This window comes from Hetaerina americana, unplaced genomic scaffold, assembly GCF_022747635.1.
Source record: "Hetaerina americana unplaced genomic scaffold, ioHetAmer1.1.p SCAF_1, whole genome shotgun sequence".
NCBI lineage: Eukaryota > Metazoa > Arthropoda > Insecta > Odonata > Calopterygidae > Hetaerina > Hetaerina americana.
This window is the reverse complement of record NW_027286069.1, coordinates 24,497,761-24,517,921: the sequence shown is the minus strand read 5'-3', so window position 1 is coordinate 24,517,921 and position 20,161 is coordinate 24,497,761. Positions and strand designations below refer to the sequence as shown.

The following is a 20,161-nucleotide window of genomic DNA, read 5'->3' as shown; positions in this document are numbered from 1 at the left end:
CATATATATATATATATATATCATTATTAAAGTTTTCCCAGGAAGATCCGGTAATCACACAGCTTGGGTGAAGCTGAGTGTGCCCTGAGGCGTCCCCCGGAATCGCACCCAGGCCTTACGGTCAGTTGTACAACGCTTACGTTGCTTCTCACGTAGGTGAGAATATGTACCTCTCCGGAAATAATCAAACATGCATATGAACTACAGTAATCAAACCGAAGGCTATACATAGTATATACAGCCAATATTGAAGATGGAGGTATCAATCCGAACATTCCACCTAGGATATACAGTTTACATTTTCGTCGGCCACGGACAAACAATATTCACATTCGAGGAAACGCTTCTCGAAATTATGCCATCAGTGGGAAGGAAATAATGGGATAGCGGGGAAGGTCATAAAGGAGATCGTACACGGCAAAGGTGTATGGATAATGAAGTGTCGGCTATTACGTGTTTTGATGACTGATTAATAACATGAAGGAAATTCTAAAATTCGGAAAATAAGTGTACTGATTTTTTCCCGCCGCTCCAGGCGCGCCCAGCACCGCTCTGACGGACTGCGATTGGAGGGGGGTATGTTTGGCAAGCGACGCTGAAAAAGGCAGTCGGCTCTGAGCTGTGGTGTAGTGAGGAGCTCTGTTAACGCGAACCTCCACGCTCGACCCACGTCACGGAACGCGATGCCGAAGTTTTTGGAGCAGCGTTATTCCATCAAATTTGCGGTAAAGCTTGGGAAATCGTCTACCGAAACTGTCGGTATGATTAACCAGGCTTACGGGGAGTCAGCCATGTCCAGAAACATGATCTTTCGGTGGCACAAGATGTTCGTGGAGGGCAGAGAAGAGGTCGACGACGAACCACGGCCTGGACGCCCATCAACGACACTCACCGACGAAAATGTGCGAAAAGTTCACGATGTACTGAACTCTGATCGTCGTCTTAGTGTTCGGATGATAGCAGAGCAGTGTAATGTGCCAAAAACAATAGTGCACGAGATTATTAGGGAGCAATTACAGATGCGAAAAATTTGTGCAAAGTTGGTGCCGAAAGTGCTCAGTGATGATCAAAGACTCAATCGTTTGGAAATCGCGACACAACTTGCGGATCACTGCAAAAATGATCCACATTTTTTAAAGAACGTTGTTTCGGGTGACGAGACGTGGATCTTTGAAAGGAGTTTGAAAGGAACGCGATACGGGACTTTGGACGCCGTCAAAGAGGCCGTGACGACGTGTCTTCGAGAGGTTCCCGATGATGCCTTCGCGGGAGCGTTCCAGGAACGGGAACGCCGCTGGAACAAGTGTATCGACTCACAAGGGTCCTATTTTGAGGAATATTAGCTTAAGATATGTAAAAGTGTAATAAATTTTTTGCCTGAGCTCAGTACACTTATTTTCCGGACGAACCCTGTATATATATATATATATATATATATATATATATATATATATATATATATATATATATATATATATATATATATATATATATATATGTATATATATACGTTTGAATCTTAAATTGAAAACTTAGACATTGCATTTGAAGCAATGAAAATGGATGAAATGTCGTCATATTACTAAATGTAATAAAGGAAAAAAACCGTTTAGTTTCCAAACTAGAAATAAGCAAATGTATTTCACATAAGTGAACTGCATGGATTAAAAAATGTACCTACACACGTATATTGCTATACTTTCGAGAGACAGAGATAAATTCTGTGATTAAAAAAGCTAGATTCTACAATCAAAGAAAACCCAACAAATTAACAAGTAATAAAAACGCTTACAGTTTCTTTTCATTGATATTTTTTAAATCATTATCATTGAAAGGTCAATTTTTAGTTTTATTTAATAATAATATTAATTTTCATAATTATTAATTCCCTAATTATTTTCAATTATGAAAAGGAAAATAAAATGAAAGGCCAATCAGACAGAAAATTCTTTCGGTAATTGATACGAAGTTCTTTTAATTCCATGTCCCGTAGATCAATTTTATGTTGGTACGATAAACGAACCCATGTAAATCTGTAATACTGTAACAGCTATTCCCAGGAAGTCTAATTACACCACTCCAAATAAAGATTTAGAGAAGAAAAACTCATATTATGGAGTAAGCAACATAAAAACCAGAGAAAGACTTCCATTATATAATAAGGAGATGAAATTTGAGGCAGTATTAACTGGGTATTTAGCGCACAACGTAATGGAGTACACATAATACAAGTTAATAGAGTCTTTCAACGATATAATAGAAAGCTCTTCGTTTCCATCCGAGCTGTTTCGGGGGAAATGAGGTCTGTGATGGAGGAGACTTCTTCCAATTAGGACGCAATGGGCAATGAGGCGGTGAATTGCCGAGACAAAGGGCGTGGGAGGAGGACGGACCCCACAGAGTGTGGTCGGTTGATTGGAGCTTTGCACAAGTGAGCGAGTGTCTCTTCTCTGACGGACATATAATCATCGGGGGCGAATCTGGGATTGCATGTGCATGCACGACAATAAGGAAAATGAGACTTCCATTTTGGTCCAGCTTCTGTATATTTTCCCATATACCTCAAGGGTGATAATACACGTTGAAGTGAAGAGAGAAATTGGGAATTGAGAAGTAAGCCATTTATTTACTTCGAAAAAAAACTTATTCAACTACACCCTCCCCATCGACTATATTAAGATTTTATCAAGACAAGAGCAGGACTTAAAGTCAGACCTTTGAAGAAATATAAGTTCAACTTTTGGATGTTTCAATGTGGATGTAAAAGTTTCCCCACCAAACTGCAAATTCCGACTCCAATTATGTGTATATCGGTGTAAACCGTTGATTTGTAACATTAATTTGCATAGTTGGTATCGAGGATAACTATTAGATTGCATGAATGTTACATTTCTCTTACTACTACCTACGTGGAATTTTGTGATTAATTTAATTCACTAACGTTGTATTTTATTTTGACGATATTTTGAAAAAAAACGGTGTTTCAAAGAGCTGATAACATTCCTTAACATACGGTTTCATTCTTTATATAAATAGAATACTGTGTAACTAAATAATTAAAAAAAATGAAATGAAAGGAATTACGAAGCGACGGTGTCTGGGAGGAAGTATTTAGAGAGAATAGCTCTGGAAAACTGTTTGTGAAAGGGTTCAACTGTTCCGTAGGTTTCATTGCAACGGTTGTTTGATTTACCCCTTACCCTCCCCGCACTACCTTGCCTACTCAACTGCTGTGGATAATTATGGGTTTTGTCCACTGGAATAGCTTTTCTGAAACTTTCAGATGTAACGTAACGTTTTGCGAAGACGTCGAGTCTGTTTAACATATCTCTGATAGCAGAGGTGACACATTGGAATCAAAACACTTTTAATACTCGCCTAAAAAAGACTATTTAAATTCCAATGAAACAATTTCAGAGTGTAAAAATCATTCTCCTTGACTGGGATTCGAACTCAGAACACTCAATATCCGGTCGAGTGCTTTAGCCACTTAAGCTATCGAGGCGTCCTCTTAAACTCTGAAATTCTTTGGAATATGACTATTTAAATTGATAAAGAAATTAGTCGAATATTCCAATTCTAATAACGGGATCCAAGGAAACCTAGATTTCACGATTGTTTTATAATCAGAGTTGTATGGATATCAGTACGCGGTCAACTAATTGGTCACTTTATAATGAGCTTGGTCAAAACTTCAACAAAGTGAGTATCCGTACATAAGGCACACCAAAAGCTTACTACCTTAAACTACAAATAAGTTCCTAGTGGTTTGATTCGGTTTTTCAATTCTAAGTCTGTTGTTATTTTACCACATTTTATGTTATATCCACACTCTCAGTGGAAAATATTGATTTGGTAGACTGATTTTTAAATGAAAGCTTAGAATCTTTAATGAAATTCCAGATTTTTTACTGGAAAATTTGCCCTTTTATCATCCCAGACAGAAAACTAAGGAATAAAAAGCTGCCATGAATGCATTGACGTGTATTTATAATTTCATAGAAAAATTGAAATAATAAATCACGAGTGCATTTTCATTTTGTATGAATGACATCTTTTTAAAATTACATTGAGTGCAACAAAGTGGAAAGAACAAACTTCGCCTAAAAGGATAAAATTCTAAAAAAAATACATATATAGAAATACACATCTATATATATTTTTCAATATAATATAAATATAAATATATATATATATATATATTTATATAAATAAATAAATAAATAAAATACGTACATATATATATATATATATATATATATATATTTATTTATTAAGAAGAACGTACCTATATACATGCATGCATGCAAACATGTCCCATCTTAAACGCTCATTTTTTGATACTGTGATTCGGTGGGAAAAAATCAACCACATACAAAAAATAAAATATAGCAAATCGGTTCGACTAGGATGAAAATTGATGCGTTCAATCATTATTCTCTCGATTCTCAATTCATCGAATCTGCGGATTAGTTTTATATCCCTATACCCTCAACTCGACTGATCCCCTTTCCTCCAAGTTAAGTCAAGGGTGAAGGGGATGGGATGCGGAGGAGGCGTAGCACAGGTCGGTCGTACAGGGTCGTAAAATCTTCTACCTCTCCCCCGGTCCCAGTAAACGAAACGGTTGCTCCCTTTTATTCGCGGCCTAACCTAGCGTAGCTCTCGACAGAATCGCCACGGTCACTCCGGTCTCCTCCTCTATCTTCCCTCCCCCTTAGCACGTTTCGTCGTCCGAGCCATTCGTCCAAGTTTTCAGCCAGGGGTGTCCTTACACCGCTGAGCACAGTCACCCCCCAAACAACTCCCTATTCTCCAACCTGTAGCTAAACGACCCCGTCCACGTTGATCCAGTATGGGTCTCTTTCTTTTGCCTTGTCGGCGCACCTTTTCCCGTCAATCAAATGATTCTAAATTGAATGCGTCTCTTCGAGCGTTTGGGCCGCACCCTCTACTTCATTGAAGGACCACATTACGGGATTTAACGACCCACAAGGTAAACCTACACGCTCCTTGAACAATCATCTCATGGACCAAAAAAAAGCATTATACTATCATTCAATAAACTTGACCGGGAGACGATAGATAAAAAGAAGAATTTAAATGCATACCTGAAATCTATTATATGAATACAAATAATTACCGTTTAACGTCGAGGCAAAGAAATACATTTAGCCCTGCATTGCATTAGAATACGAGACCACAGAGCTACAGGGATATTTAATCGCGTGCAAACCGATATTTAAGTAATTATTTTAACCTCTTGCAATTTGTTACCACAACTAATAAGAAAATTACACTTTCAGATTAAAACAGTTCAAAATTCTCCATAAGAAAATGATGACCTGAGCGAGTAAAACCGAATTATTAGAGTGGCTGAACACACTCTGCTTTTTGTCCTTATGACGATGTTCAGGGTTAGACCTGTGGTTTTCCAGAAAGAGGAAATCTCATTTAAATAATAAAATAGGGCTTGAGAAAATGGAGCAGGTGGAACAGCTCGAGCTCTTTTGGAAGTGTTTTAGACAAAATTGTTCCGAGTAGTAGGTACATAAAATGAAGAATGTTAGGCAAAGAAGTTTTCGTTAGGAGAAGGCAATTGATTACAACTTAGGACGCTAAGGAAAGGCTCGTTAAATTTTGATTTGGAGGAAGGTTTTGTATTGTGCGGTAACATGGTCGTTTAAGTAAGAAAATAGGCGTCGGTTGGACGCCTTTGAAAGGACAGTGTAGAGAAGGATAGTAGTAAAGTGAACAAACGAGGAATTAGTAGGAACGGTGAAGAGTAGGAGGGATAAAATTGTTGGGAGATACCCAGAGGAGGCAGGTAAGTCGAGTGCAGTGCTTTTTAATTGACGATGAAAAGTTCTGAAATGTCATATGTATTCAAAACAGAACATAACTATACCCGCGAAAAGAACCTAGTATACCTATATATTTAATATTTGTATTCAGTTTGATGGACACCATTTCCAGTGTGACATAATTGCTCACCACATCAAAATGCACATTTTCGCGCCATAGGGGAGTTTTCGCAATACGTTTTCCAAGGATTTAGCCATTATCATCTATTCCTCATCCACGCCTGAGGCTTTTAATCAGCTGGTTAAGAACTTACTTTCGGATATTTGGTTGTAAAGATCTGGTTAATACGCTAACTAAACAGTTTTTTGTTTTTTTACAATAAAATAAATTGGACATAGCTACCATTTTTTAAAATATTCCCCACGAAATTATTTTTCTTGGCATAAATAAAAATAAAGATTAACGGAAGCAAGGGGACAAAAATATTAATACTAGTTAAAATATTTTTATGATACATCTACATAATATCCCGCAAGCCGCCGCAACGCTGTGTGGCGGGGGAATAATAAATCCATTGGGCTATTTATAATTTTTTTGGCACTTTTTTCACTAAAAATAATTTTAAGTATACACATAGTATTAATTATATTTTACTAAAATGTTGAAAAATTAAATGAGTTTTTATTTCGCAGCTCTTGCACTCGTAACGCTAATAATTGGTAATTAAGGTATTTATCTCTGCACCATTTTATAAACGAGCACAAGATAGAGTATCCACATGAATCATACCTTTATTTTGAGCGTGGGAGAGGTAAAATAGATTCAGGCGAAGGAATGCATTTTTTTCTCCGGAGGAAGCAAGAAATTAAAAGAGAAATGGGAGTCTATAAAAACGCGGATAAATAATATGTAATATTTTACCATCTCGTACGTTCTTCGAGGAATATGAAATGCAAAAAAAACACTACATAAACCCCTTCACTTGAGCTCGTAGGCGAGGGAAGAAAAGCGGTTTCTTCGGATTTTTGGGAATTACAGCCTGCTTAGTATGGAATGCAATTATACATCCCCTAAAAAATCGGAGCATCCAAGTTTATTCAGATAAAACTTCTAAATTTTGTGAATTAAGTTGGACCATTCATGGCCAAGAAGAAATAAATTAAAATTGCTAAAAATAATGAATAAAATTTATTAAAAATTATAGAAATAAATTACAATTTAATTAAAATTTCTCATATTTTAGTTCTGGGTCTCTTTTTTAGGGATATCAGTTAATAGTTCATTTTAATGTCTAAGATTTCGCAGTTCAATCGATTAAATATGAAAATAGATTAAATCAGGAAAAACAGATCGATCAAAGAACAGATTCGATTAAACTAAAGTGCACACACAAGTGTTTAGACCAAAAAAACAACATTTAACACCGTTTGCTTCCCTTCTATCTATTTTTTCCGTCTTCCAAAAATATTTAAACGAATAGCTCGAGCGAAACTGGTCCATTTCCTGACAAACATAGGTAAACATTTTGGAGAGCAAATGCATATCTTGTATTGGCATTGTAACAGAGAAATTAGAGTACACACAAGGCTCTTTCTATCAAAATTATTTTGATTTTATCATATTAAAACAATATTAATATGGATTTTCATTTCGACCTAATGGATAAATGTTGAAGTAAGAACTTTCAGCATAAATTAATGCATTAAAATTAGCAAATTAATGCTGATGAAGTGAATACGGTAACGTATTAACATAATATGAACATTATATGACTATTTATTCACAAGCTAATGTATTTGATACGTTCATTTGAATCTGAAAAATAAGATATTAATTAAATAAATGAGACTATGAATACGCGCTATGTTAAATAAAATCCAACTTACTCGAACTTAAATAGCGATGATAATATATTAAATAGTTCTAAAATGTCAGTTTTTGCATACATGTTTGGGGGTGGTTCAAATCATAATTTGCGACACTATTTATTGGTTGGGATTTTGTATCATCAGCCTTAGCGCCGTAGAGTCAGGCTACACCAAATACAATCACGCAATGCGGGTTGTGTAACTCCACGGCGCTATATACGTAAGAAGGTACAAGGGAGGCATCAATATTTCCACTAATGATAGAAGATCCATAGTGGAAATATTGATGCCTGGAAGTATCATATGAAATAGCCCCGCCTTCGTGGACAATTTAATGCCAACAGAATGATTGACTGGGGCTAATAAAATAGTTACACTCCGATGGTTACAAAGAACAGATGGCACCTAACCCACGGCCATTTAAAAAAATCCATAGTAACCATTTCTTGAGAAAAAAGCAAACAGAAAATGTTAAATTATAAGATGTCCGTATGTGAAGCATTGACAGGCATTACTTTATCATTTACTTTTCGTATTCATGTGTTTAATTATAATTAACAAGAAATTATTTTAGTTTCACACATGAAAGGAAAAGCCTTTTTTACCCTCACACCAAGACGCGCAGGGAGTCAGCAGTTTCTAACAAGGATTACTAAGAAGTTGAACTAAGATATTTCATTTTATATATGAGGGATTGAATTGAAAATAAATAAATCACTATAATGCGATATGTTGATTAAACACTTTACTTAGCAATCGATGTTTTGTATCATTCTTTTAGTTTAACTTTAACATCTAACATCGAATAGTTGGTTACCGACGATCCATCTCTCAGATCACTCAGATATCCAATGAGTCTAAAACAGTATATTCGCTTGCATATTTCTCATATAGCACACACGAAATGAAATTTTCACCTCATGAACTCAAGGTGAATGAATACAAATCACCTATATGCAGTCTACGATTCTGGACCAATATCACTGAAATAACCGGATTCCTAAATGGCGTACGGCGGTTAGAGCGACCCGCGGCTGTGGTGATGTCAATGTATTCCCATCGACTGCAATAAGCCTTCTCATCTCGTCCTTCGGGTACACCTCAGGGAGTTAAAAGAGATGAAAGAGAAGGGAAGTTTCATGTTCTTTAAGTGATTGGGGGCAATAAAATAGGACAAGACTGCGAGGGATTTGGAGGGTGAGGTGGGAAAATAAAAGAAGAGGCAAGGGGTCGGGGTGCGTGAGGAGATAGAGAGGGAGACACATGGCTGCATTATATAGAAGGAATAGTGGGACCGAATGGGTAAAATACATTATGCATGAAGTCCCAACGGCGATCCGAAAGTGGAAAAAAAATCGAAAGAACAGAAACTTCGCAAATAAGCACGATTCCCCGCGGACAAAACGCTTTTGTGGCGGCGTCTGGAGGGAAAAGGGGGCCTTGAAAAATTTAAGAGAGAAATGGTAGGGATTTGAGGGTCATGGACGCTTCGAAGATTTTCGATTTCTGTAATGTAATGCAATGGTAAGGTGGGTGAATTTTTAATAGGAGGGGGGAAAGCGAATAAAACCTGTCTATGGGATACTGTCACCAGTACCGACCGCCACATTGTCCATAATTTCCGGACTCATAGCTTAGAACTAAGCTGTCATTTAACATCAATGCAACACAAACCTCATTCACTCGATACCAAAATGGAGACCTGAGGTAAGAAGTGATTAATATCACATAATCAAAATGCTCCGTTAGGTTCTTTTGTTCATTCAAAAAAATACATCGTTGGAAAGCTAAAATTTTTACTACAGCTATTTAGAACATTTAAATTATGTTTACTTGATTCAAAAGTATACTGATAAAAGTCTCCCCCCGCCTTGTGAAATCAGGTAGACAGCACAGATGGAGTTGATTCGAGTCATAGGTGCGGGAAATGAAAACTGAAATGACATACCACATGAAAAACGTTAATGAAATAATTTTTTAGATGAATCGTTAAATTAATGGCAAAGTAACGAACACACGTAAGTCATGTGGCTTTTACGTCGTGTAAAATATGCAGATCTACATGGAGCTCTAAACCCATGAAAGAAAACGAATCACCAGATGAGTTCAGGATTGGTAGAATAAAGAGAGAGGACGAAGAAAGGAGTTCCGGCGCTTCATTAAATATGCATCCGGACAAACTGCGGGCGGAAGACGGGAGTCGTAAAAAAACCACCGTGACACTCCCCACTCCTAGGTTATCTCCACTCCCTCTCCACGAAAGTTGGCATGAAGATAAAAAAAAACGAGAATTCTTCTCTTATGACAGCCGGGAGTCATAATAAGGAGAGTTTAAGCATATCGTAGAGACAAGGGGTATGATACACTCCAAACTTTAAGATAAAAGAACTTCCCTTATAAAGATACTCACGAGGAACCTTTTCCTTCTAAATTAAGCAAGCAGTTCCGCGATAGATTAAGGTCCAAGGTAATCACGATTCGCTTACGGTGTGGAATATCCTTGTAGACATGACTGCGATGGTAGGAGAAATGGACTTTAAGGGATGTCCTAAGAAAGCCTGGCCAATTAAACGTAAGCAGAAGGGTCCATTAATATGGTGGGAAGGGAGGTGTGTTCTGACGGAACGAAATTGAATATGAAAATCGGTAGGTAGGTTTGCTACCAGAAGAAAATGATGGAGCCGAATGGAAAAGTATGATCACTGGACCAAACTTGAAGGGAAGAGGATGAGAAATTCTGTAGGACAGATGTGTTCTTACGGGTAATATATCAAGCGGAGATTGCTATTTTCCTCTTTGGAATCCAACTGATATACTCAGATAGAGCTCCTTAAGAGCTTTAACTTTATTAAAACAAACTACAGGCATGTTAGTATCCTGATTAAAATATTTTAGCCCATTCATGTGAGACGAGCGACTAACATGGAAAATAATCAAATAAAAATAGTAATATATTAGTTCAAATGGTTGGTTGAATTGGTATTCAAATAAAGGTACATATACTTGTACATGAATTCAAAATTAGAGTTGGAATTATCTTGAAATTTTTCGGATAAGGAAAGATTTTCTAAAACTAATTTTGAATTCATTACATTAAATAGCAAGTGTGATAGATTCAAAACGGACATCGCCTCTATTACAAACCTTGCCGACCTCGCACAAGAAAAAGTATCTTCGTGCAATATAATTAAGACATTTTTGCAGACCATTATTCGAGATGGACGAAGATAGACTTCGAGAAGTCGTGCTATGTTTGAAAATTTGACGAAATTGATTCACTCTACTCTAACAACAAAGAAGTAATTGGGGTTTTATGTGTCCAATAAATTTAGATTATTTGTCCAAAACTCAATTGACTATCTCAGCTGATCACGTTTGAAAATTTCATGTCTCTCAAGGCCGTGTGTACATTTTTGAATATTCTAAAATCTGGAGGATAGGCGACCGAAAAAACATATGAAGTGAACTTTGAACCAAGAAGAGGTATCCAACGGGCACTCGATCCCATTAAAAGTGAAAGACCTTGTCAAAGAGTTTAATACCTTCCTTGATTGACTCTCCACTGCTGAGTTAACTGTGAAGAGTTAACATGACTTGACACGTTGTTGTCTTGTGGAATTTTAAGGACCTAAAATTCACATGGAAAACTACGGAGACATCGACAGACGGTAATGTTCAAGGCAGAGGTTAGAAGAAAAAAAGTTGAAGTTCAAAGTAGTCTGTCTACTGACCCGCAACAGCATAGTTCAATTTGTTCGGAGTGGTTAAACATTGACGTTGTAAGAGAAGGGGGGATGGATTGGTGATGTTGGCACGGATATTCTGCCCTTTTAACGGCTCGAGTTTGATTTATGGGTTGAAGGAGGATAGATGTTTTAATGGTTCCCAGCACTTTATTTGGTTGTCGTTGTCATTCATATTCAGCGCTCCGTCCGTCGAAAATACCTCGTGGTCACTTGCCTAAGAATAGACATTAGTCAAACGCCAGGTTTCTTTCTAACTCTATTCCTAATCGTCAAAGTTCCCTTATTTATTTAAACCAAGACAGTATGGACATTATTATAACTTATTTTACTGTTAAATTATTCTCAGCCTTATTTTATTTTTACATTATTATCGGTGTTACTTCCTTATTCTCTGTTTAACTTTCCATCGGTCTAAAGCCTACGAAAAAGGTTCAACTCGCGACATAAAACTGCTGGGCAACCAATTTCTCGAGTTTTCAAACCGCTGGATGCTATTACCAATGTCTTTACAAGAAGGTATACGGGAATAGGACGACACTTCGCAAATTTTCCACTCGAATTGACGAGCACTACCATTTGCTACGAAAACGGTTCTATTCAAAATTACTATGAATAGATGGATACACGGATGCTTTGGGAGAGACTCAGACACGCTTGCCACCCAACCAACCTGCTCACAGAGGAAATTGAGCGCATAAACATTCATATGGAGTGTCGGAGCCCTGGTTCGGTGAGAAGAGAGTATTTGTGCTTCCTTGGCGACGCCAGTTGAGACCAGCGCTTCTAAAACGATGAAAGCGGTCGGTGTATTAGATGGAGCATTTGCTTTTCAGTTGATACAGGTAATCACAAAGGAGCAAGTCTGGACTTAACAAAATGTCATCTGAATCATAATGCGTTTTGATGATTTCTATCAAAGAGATCTATGGCTACAATAATGAGTATAAGGTTATAATAATGAGTACTTGGAAACATTAAAAAAAATCCATTATATTCAGGCCAGAAAATTACCTCCTGCATACAGATTTTCTTTTCGTGAACAATAAAAAGCGTTGCGTTACTAATTGAAGGTATTGAATAATTCAGGTCTACTTAATATTTTTTCTTTTTTTTCCGCAAGGTGAAATGAAGAAATGCTCTCCAGATCATCTCCTCTTTGAGTTGTTTATTAAATATCATACTTCTGTATTTTGAAACAATCTTTCCTTTTGGAGTGGCATGGATTATTTAAAAAAATACACATGTGCTGATAGACCCAAGAAATCACAAAAGATAATAGATAAAATCAGTCAGTAAAACAAAAGTACACTCAAAGGAAACTTCCAAACACAAATCTCTTTAACAAAACAAGAGAATCCTCATCTCATTTACATCCATCAGTTGGCAAGAAAAAAAGATAAATTAAAAAAATTAAGCTATTACATATAATAAAATACACCACACATCAATCAAATTATTACACATATTCCTTACATATTTTCTGAAAAGTATACACTACGTTAGGAAAGGGCTCAAATATTTTTGCAGGTAAACTGTTCCAATCAACAATTGTTTTATTTAGAAAAGAAAATTTTTTTAATTTGTTCTTTGTGCCCGGCATTTTACCTTAAATTTGTGGTCATTTCTCCCTATAAAATTTGGGTTCCCCACCTCTTTCCTAAGATCCCCCCGCATCTTCAAAAGCTTTCTACCCCTTCAGAATGCGGAACATTCCACAAAGTCTGCTTCCTTTCCTTCTAGTTTGTACAGGTTCCCAGCCCAGCGTTTTTAGCATGTCAGACACACTGTCCATCCTCCTTTGCTTCCCCGGTACACGGAAAGAGATTGAGCCGTCTTTCGAAGACGATGTTGGTGGTTTCCACGGCGACAATATTCCAAATGGTCAAAGAATACGCTAAAAACCCGCCAACCTAGAAAGAATATTCTATAAATATTTCGTGCAATTTGCGAAACATGGTAAAAAGTATGCAAAGTATGTAATCATTTTCCCGTAAAATGTAAACCAATTTAGGGAAAAATGATTACTTGATTACGCCTATTATACGGGAAAATGATTTTTTCTAAGTTAATACTTGAATCCTTGCATTTTTTTTAAATGTGAACAAAAAAACGGGCTGTATGAAAATTCACTTCAGTTTTAATAAAAAATAGTTCTCACATCTCCCGCCGATCTTATATATCTTCCGATCCATATTGAAAACAAGGACAAAACGCCAATGACTTAGCCAGGTTGAATTTTCGCTAATATCTAATGAGTTCATTAACTCTCGTTACAAATGTTAAGTAAACAATTTCAAGTTTCATAGGCAAACAGCTATAGAGTTATCGTGCCCAAAAAATACCCACAGACACGCATAATTTTTAAAATGTTGATAAAGTATCCAGGATAACTCGGGAGAACGTATTTTCGCTTATTTCATACAGTAGAATTTTTTCATAAAAACAACACCACTTGTGGAAAGAAGCAATGAAAAATTCTAATAAAAAATATACAAAAATATATCAGTTGTTTTTCCCATAAAGTTCGATAAAGGAAGTGAAACTGATGACTCGAGCACTTTGAGGAGCACGACTTTGAATACGGTTACGCCGTAAAGTTAAAAAGGGAATATAATCTGATTAGAGAGACGGAAAAAAACACTGTCGAACGCAGCAAAGGAAACTGGGTAGACGGACGGAGGAAAGCGGACACTTGAGTTCTTTCAAGTCCCCCGCAACTATCCTTCGGCCCCCCGTCAAGAGCTACTCACCGGTGACACTTCAAAGAAGAAGCGCAGCTTCCCTCGCGAGACTCTGTCCCTCATGCTCTCTCTCCCTCTTAGAGACGGCGCAGGGCGTACCTCATCTTTTTTTTCAATTTTTTCATAAACTTTGAAGAGGTTCGAAGTGTAGCGGGAGAGAATCAGTCCCGGTTGCCTCAATCCGAGAGGGGAGGATGCGTGGTATGGTAGGGGAAACGACGGAGAAGTAGGGCTGTGATGGAAAAGGGGGTGGAAAAAAATCTGTAGGACGTCCACAAAACGAAGAACCAACGGGGGCGGTGGGGGTCCTTTCTGAAAAAGAGCCGAACGAACTGACGGAACCATATTTTAGAAAAAAAACAGCATAACTCCAACGAAAAACGACGTATGGGGGATGGGAGAGCTGGGCGAAGGAGACAGGAGACACCTCCCGGGGTGGAGTTGTATTCCGACCCTTTCCTACCCTAACCACCGCTGTATTCGATATTTCTTTATTCCAGGTTTACGTCGGGTAAGTTGGACTCCAGCACGCGTTGGATTGAGAAGGGAAGGGTGGGGGAGGGAGGGGGTAAGGTTGGGGCAAGGGGGAGAGAGGGAGAGGAGGGCACAGAATATTTCCTAAAATACATCGATTTATTCTAGCATCGACCTCGGCCGCCGCTTTAAATACCTGAGACCCTCATCCCACCCCGAAAAAAAGGGAAAGGAACTCATGGACCCTTCTTCCCCCGAAATCCTCTGCTGTCCGTATTTTAGCTGAGTAGGCCACTCTGGAAGCCAAGTTGAAAAAACTTCCGCGTCGAAGAAGTCAACCAGTCTTCTGGCTCTGAAGCAGAAAACCATATTTAAAAGGTGGAAACAAAAACGGAGAGTTACCCGCAGGTAAGGTGGGTATTATTCGCAAGCACTAGGAACTCACATTTGCATGGATTACATCTATGACTTAGATTTTCAAGCCTTTTACTTCTCATTATTTTCTACGTTAATAACGATTGATTACATGCCATTTTTATTCTTTGAACTATTCTATGCGTCTTTTAATTTTTCCTTGCATGAAAACTATTGAAAAATTGATTATTGTATATATCAAAGATTTGCCAAACCAATAAGTGAAGGTTTGGTGGGGACTCCAATGAGACGGCCATTTAAAGGGATGGTGCCACATTTACAATGGCAACAAGGAAATCACTTCAATATTATATCTGTATGACATAATTACAAATCTCCCCCTCCCATGAAAATAAAATAGAAAGTAAAAGAAGGCAGAAAACTTTCAAAACAGGGCATGAATATAGCGAACATGTTGAAGATTGTGATAGAAGGAAAAATGTGTAAGTTGGTAATTTTTACACGTAATTTTCGATTTAATATAACCCTGATTGCAGACAAAATCAGCTCCGTCAAATATGTTGAAGAGACGATGGTTGCTTAATTGTCACAACTTATTTTGCATGTGATTTGAAAGTATCCCTTTTGCATCGTATTCATTGGAAAGCACACTGGTCATTCAACATACAGCTACATAGTTGGCTTAAAACGGAATCAGTATGTGCCACAGGAAGGCTTTCTTTTGAAGAAACACAGGGGCAAAAACTATACACCGAAGCTTCAAAATTATTTAAGTTAATATAATTTTTAATCCTTGATATGAGATTTGAGAATCGGTGTGATAGGCATGTGATGAGAATTAATTGTAAAAAAACGAAGGTTGCGAGATTTTCAGTAATACAAAGACTAAGATAAGTACGAGGGTCATCCGGAAAGTAGTACCCGTTCGTGAAATAAAGACACAAAAGTAAATATTAACAAACATAAAAAATTTTATTTGAAAGAGGATACTTTAAACTACTTCTCAACATCATCTCCAAGCAAATTAAGGCATTTGTCATAACGTGTGACAAGTTTCTGTATTCCTGCTGCATAGTCCTTCGCCGCCAGCTCATTGAGATACAGGGTCACTCCTTCTTTAAGTTCTTCATCGCTGTCAAATCTTTTTCCTGCCAAAAAGTCTTTAAGCTTTGTAAAGAGATGAAAATCTGAAGGGGCCAAGTCCGGGCTATACGGTGGATGGTCGAAAGTTTCCCATTTGAATTGCTGCAAAAGTTTTTGTGTTATCCCAGCTGCATGAGGCCTGGCATTGTCATGAACGAGAATGACACCAGTAGACAATAGACCTCGCCGCCGATTTTGTATTGCCCGCCGTAATTTCTTTAATGTTTCACAATACGCATTGGCATTAATAGTGTCTCCACGGGCCATAAAATCAATAAGCAATACACCTCGTCGATCCCAGAAAATGGTTGCCATGAGTTTCCTGGTGGACAGAACTGTCTTGAATTTTTTTGGTTTGTTTGGTGAATGAGCATGATGCCACTCCATTGACTGTCGTTTACTCTCAGGTGATGCATAACAAACCCATGTTTCGTCACCAGTAATTATGCGAGTCAAGAAAGAGTCTCCTTCATCAGAATAACGTCCCAAAAACGTCAGTGCTGCAGCCATACGCTTGGTTTTGTGCTCATCTGTAAGCTTGCGAGGGACCCATCTTGCACAAATTTTTGCATAATGCAGATGGTGTTTAACAATTTCATGAACAATTGTTCGAGAAACATTGGGAAAATGCTCACAGATGTCATCAATTGTGACGCGCCGATCGTTCCTCACGAATTCGTCAACTGAGCTCACCAGTTGGTCTGTAATGACAGACGGTCTCTCCGAACGCTCATCGTCGTGTGTGTTCCCCCTCCCCATGTTGAAGTTGCGACACCACCGCCGAACAGACGACTCGTCCATTACATTGTCTCCATACACCTCCTTTAATTGGCGATGAATATCACATGGGCGAACGTTTCTTGCATTGAGGAATTTAATCACTGCCCTCACTTCACAACTGGCGGCGTTCTCAATTTTTTTAAACATTGTAAACAATCACAGAAACAACACAGGCAATGCTAGCGTCACGCAACTTGGCTCAGAGAAGGCAGACAAGCCACTGAAGCTATCTGACCTCGTCCAGCGGCTACTCGCGTCGTCAGCACTTCATGCGGCACGAACGGGTACTACTTTCCGGATGACCCTCGTATAAAACTTGTAGGATATAAACAAGAACCGGTAATACACAGTTTCCATGTTGGGAAGTGTTTCCGATGAGGGTAGTAGGGGTATTAAAAGAAGAATTGCTTTAGGTAAAAGAATACTTATAAAGAGGCCGGATTTGAGAACAGGCACTTAAATACGAAGCACCTAAAGTGCAGATAAAACTACGGAAACCTTTAATATGGAGTGTAATTTTGTATGGTTCGGAAACTTGATCGTTGAAACAAGAAAATAAGTTTAAACAGATGCGTTTTGGGATGAGAACGTGGAGAAGAACGAGGAAGATGAAATAGACGGAAAGGAAAATAAAAGATTAGTTTTAGGCGTAGTAAGAGGGGAAGAGAGAACACTGTCGGGAGATACCCGATGATGGCAGGACAAGTGGATGCAGAAAAAACTGAGAAAAAGAACGGTATGCTGAAGACAGTGATATACGCATCGATGGAAAAATGCGGGGAAATTGAGGCGAAGAGGACAAAAAGTATTTTGGGTGGATTAATGGAAGCATAAAGTATAGTACAGTGTGAAAGAATAATTCATTGTAATATGGATTGGAGGATATTTTAAGTCATGATAGTTAAGGGTTAAGATTAGTGTGCGAGGCCAAGAACCTCATCACACCTGCTCTAAGCCGGTGGATAACTATTTATGATAATATGAAATTAAATCCACAGTGAATGTGATTATAGTGACCACAAGCACCACTTGTTTGTCAAGTGAACGTGTATATAAATTTATATGTATATAAAGTATATATTTTAATATATAAATATATATATTTCAATATAAATAAATAAATAAATATTATATATATAATGTAATTTAATTTGATAACATTCAATTGAATTGAACGATTAAAAATTACACAATAGACTACGCAAAGAGTAACAGAAAACAGAAATGTATCCCATAAAGAACATACAGCGCATTATTGATGAGGGAAAATGCACTTAATATAGCCAGGAAAAGAAATATAATATGAATTATGTCATTGTTCTATCAGTGAATCGTACACTCTTAGGCTTAAATATGCGGAAAACTTGCACGACTGGGCAAGAAAAGGAAAAAGCACTTGAATATCTACCAAATATTTGAATTTTTACGACCTAAGTCTCAACATTTTGAGTAAACTTCAATCTACCAGATAATGCCAGTGTCTACTAGTCCATGTTACTGATTACTAAATCTCTCCATGTATTTTTCTCCTGAAAAGGAAAATATTTAGTGGGATGGGAAATATTCTCCTTCTTCCCACATCCAATTATATTATCAATACATATCGGATGGACCCTAACGGTATTCTAATTCGCTCACCAACTATCATGGGAGATCTCGCTTCCCTTGACCTCCTCCACCACCTAACTCTCCAGGGAATTTTTCTCTAATCCCAACCGCTGCGTCACAGTGACCCCACCACAAGAACCCCAACTGCCCTTACCTTCCCCCTCCCGTTCTCTCCCTCTCTCCCACCAAACTCAATCCAGACCCCCGATACTCCCTCCGACCTCACCAACCGAACGTGCGTGACGATCCGGGCCGATTCCCGGGGCTTTCCCTCCCAACCCCTCCCCAGAGCGGCGGCGATGTCTCGCAAATCCCGCGGGATCTCTCCCTCGCAACCCGACCGACCGAGAGGAGGGTTGCCGCCGCCCCGATAAGTCCTGCGGTCGAATGATGAGGGATAGAGGTGGGTACTGCCGGGAGGCGGGAGAGGCCACTGTCCGACGTGACTGTGGGGATGGGGGGCGAGGGGTTAATAGAGCGAGGGTTGGGTCGGGTTCGGCCTGGAAGGAGGGTGGTGTGTGTCAGGCGGCGCGAAAGGGACCGTGTTCGATGAAGGGAAAGGGACCACAAACACAGAAGCTTCTGGCAACATCCGGGCAAGGTTCCAGGCACCCGAATTTTCGCACCTCCTTCTCCGAGGAAGTAGGAAAAACACTGACGCTGCGCATGCATTATTCACACCTAACTTTATTCGAGGTTTAGATCCTCGGAGTGGGTGCGAAGACGTATGGCTTACTGGCAGGTAATGCGGAAAGGAAAGGGAGCGGGGAGGGGGGGGGGTGGTTCCCTATGCTCACTAACAAAGACGAGGAACTTGGATTTAAAACTCGAATAAACTTGGGAATTCAATTGGAAGCGGACAGTGCTATTGCTGAGGTATATTGCTAAGATGTCACAATTCTCTTCATTTGACTCGTATTTTATTCTTGTTTTTATTTATTCAATTATTTCTTCCCTTCTTTCTCATTCTTACTATTGACAATACGATTGCCTCCTTTTGATATCTATTCTAAATACGTTCTTTAAATACATTATTTCACTAGTCAAAAAACGTCTCTAATTCTGAAAAAACACACAAATTGTGGCGTACAGTTTTGGAAAAAACATTTTAAAAGAATACATATTATTCAAAGCATTCAACCTAATTAAATCTAGGTTTTGGAGGGTCCCTTACGACAGTTTACTTTTATTTTATCGACAATTCTATTTATTTCATCAATTCTCCGTATATTCCTGCCTGCCTTCTTGCCAAACAAAAATATACTCACTTCCTTATATCTCGGTCCTCTATATAATACCTTTCAATCTTTTCTCCATTCACTTCCTCTGCCTCTATTCGAATTTCTCCCAGAAACATCCTCTCTTCGCTCATCTTCGCGCTCTATTTGATCCCTTGGCGTTTGTCTTCCTCTCCCTGCCGAACCTATTATCTCTTTTCTTCTCCACCGCACCCACGTTCCGAAATCCTTAAATCAACGCTCATCCTCATGTTGCCTCTGAGGCTCAAATTCATTACGCTTTAAGATTTACCATTAAAGTTATTAACTTAGACATGCACCACTAAATAAAAAGGGAAGTACAACGGGCGTTCTTGATTATAAAATTTTGTTCCAGAACGTAA

At 38.3% G+C, this 20,161-nt stretch overlaps 1 protein-coding gene across 1 annotated transcript in view; it reads right to left on the bottom strand.

Annotated features, from left to right (window-relative positions):
• Trpm (transient receptor potential cation channel, subfamily M) overlaps nucleotides 1–19,912 on the bottom strand; it is an 86,554-nt gene extending 66,642 nt beyond the window's left edge. The window contains exon 1 of the mRNA XM_071595889.1: nucleotides 19,809–19,912. Coding sequence (XP_071451990.1) covers nucleotides 19,809–19,912 — 104 coding nt within the window. The remainder of the gene's footprint in view (nucleotides 1–19,808) is intronic.
• Nucleotides 19,913–20,161: the final 249 nt, after the last annotated feature.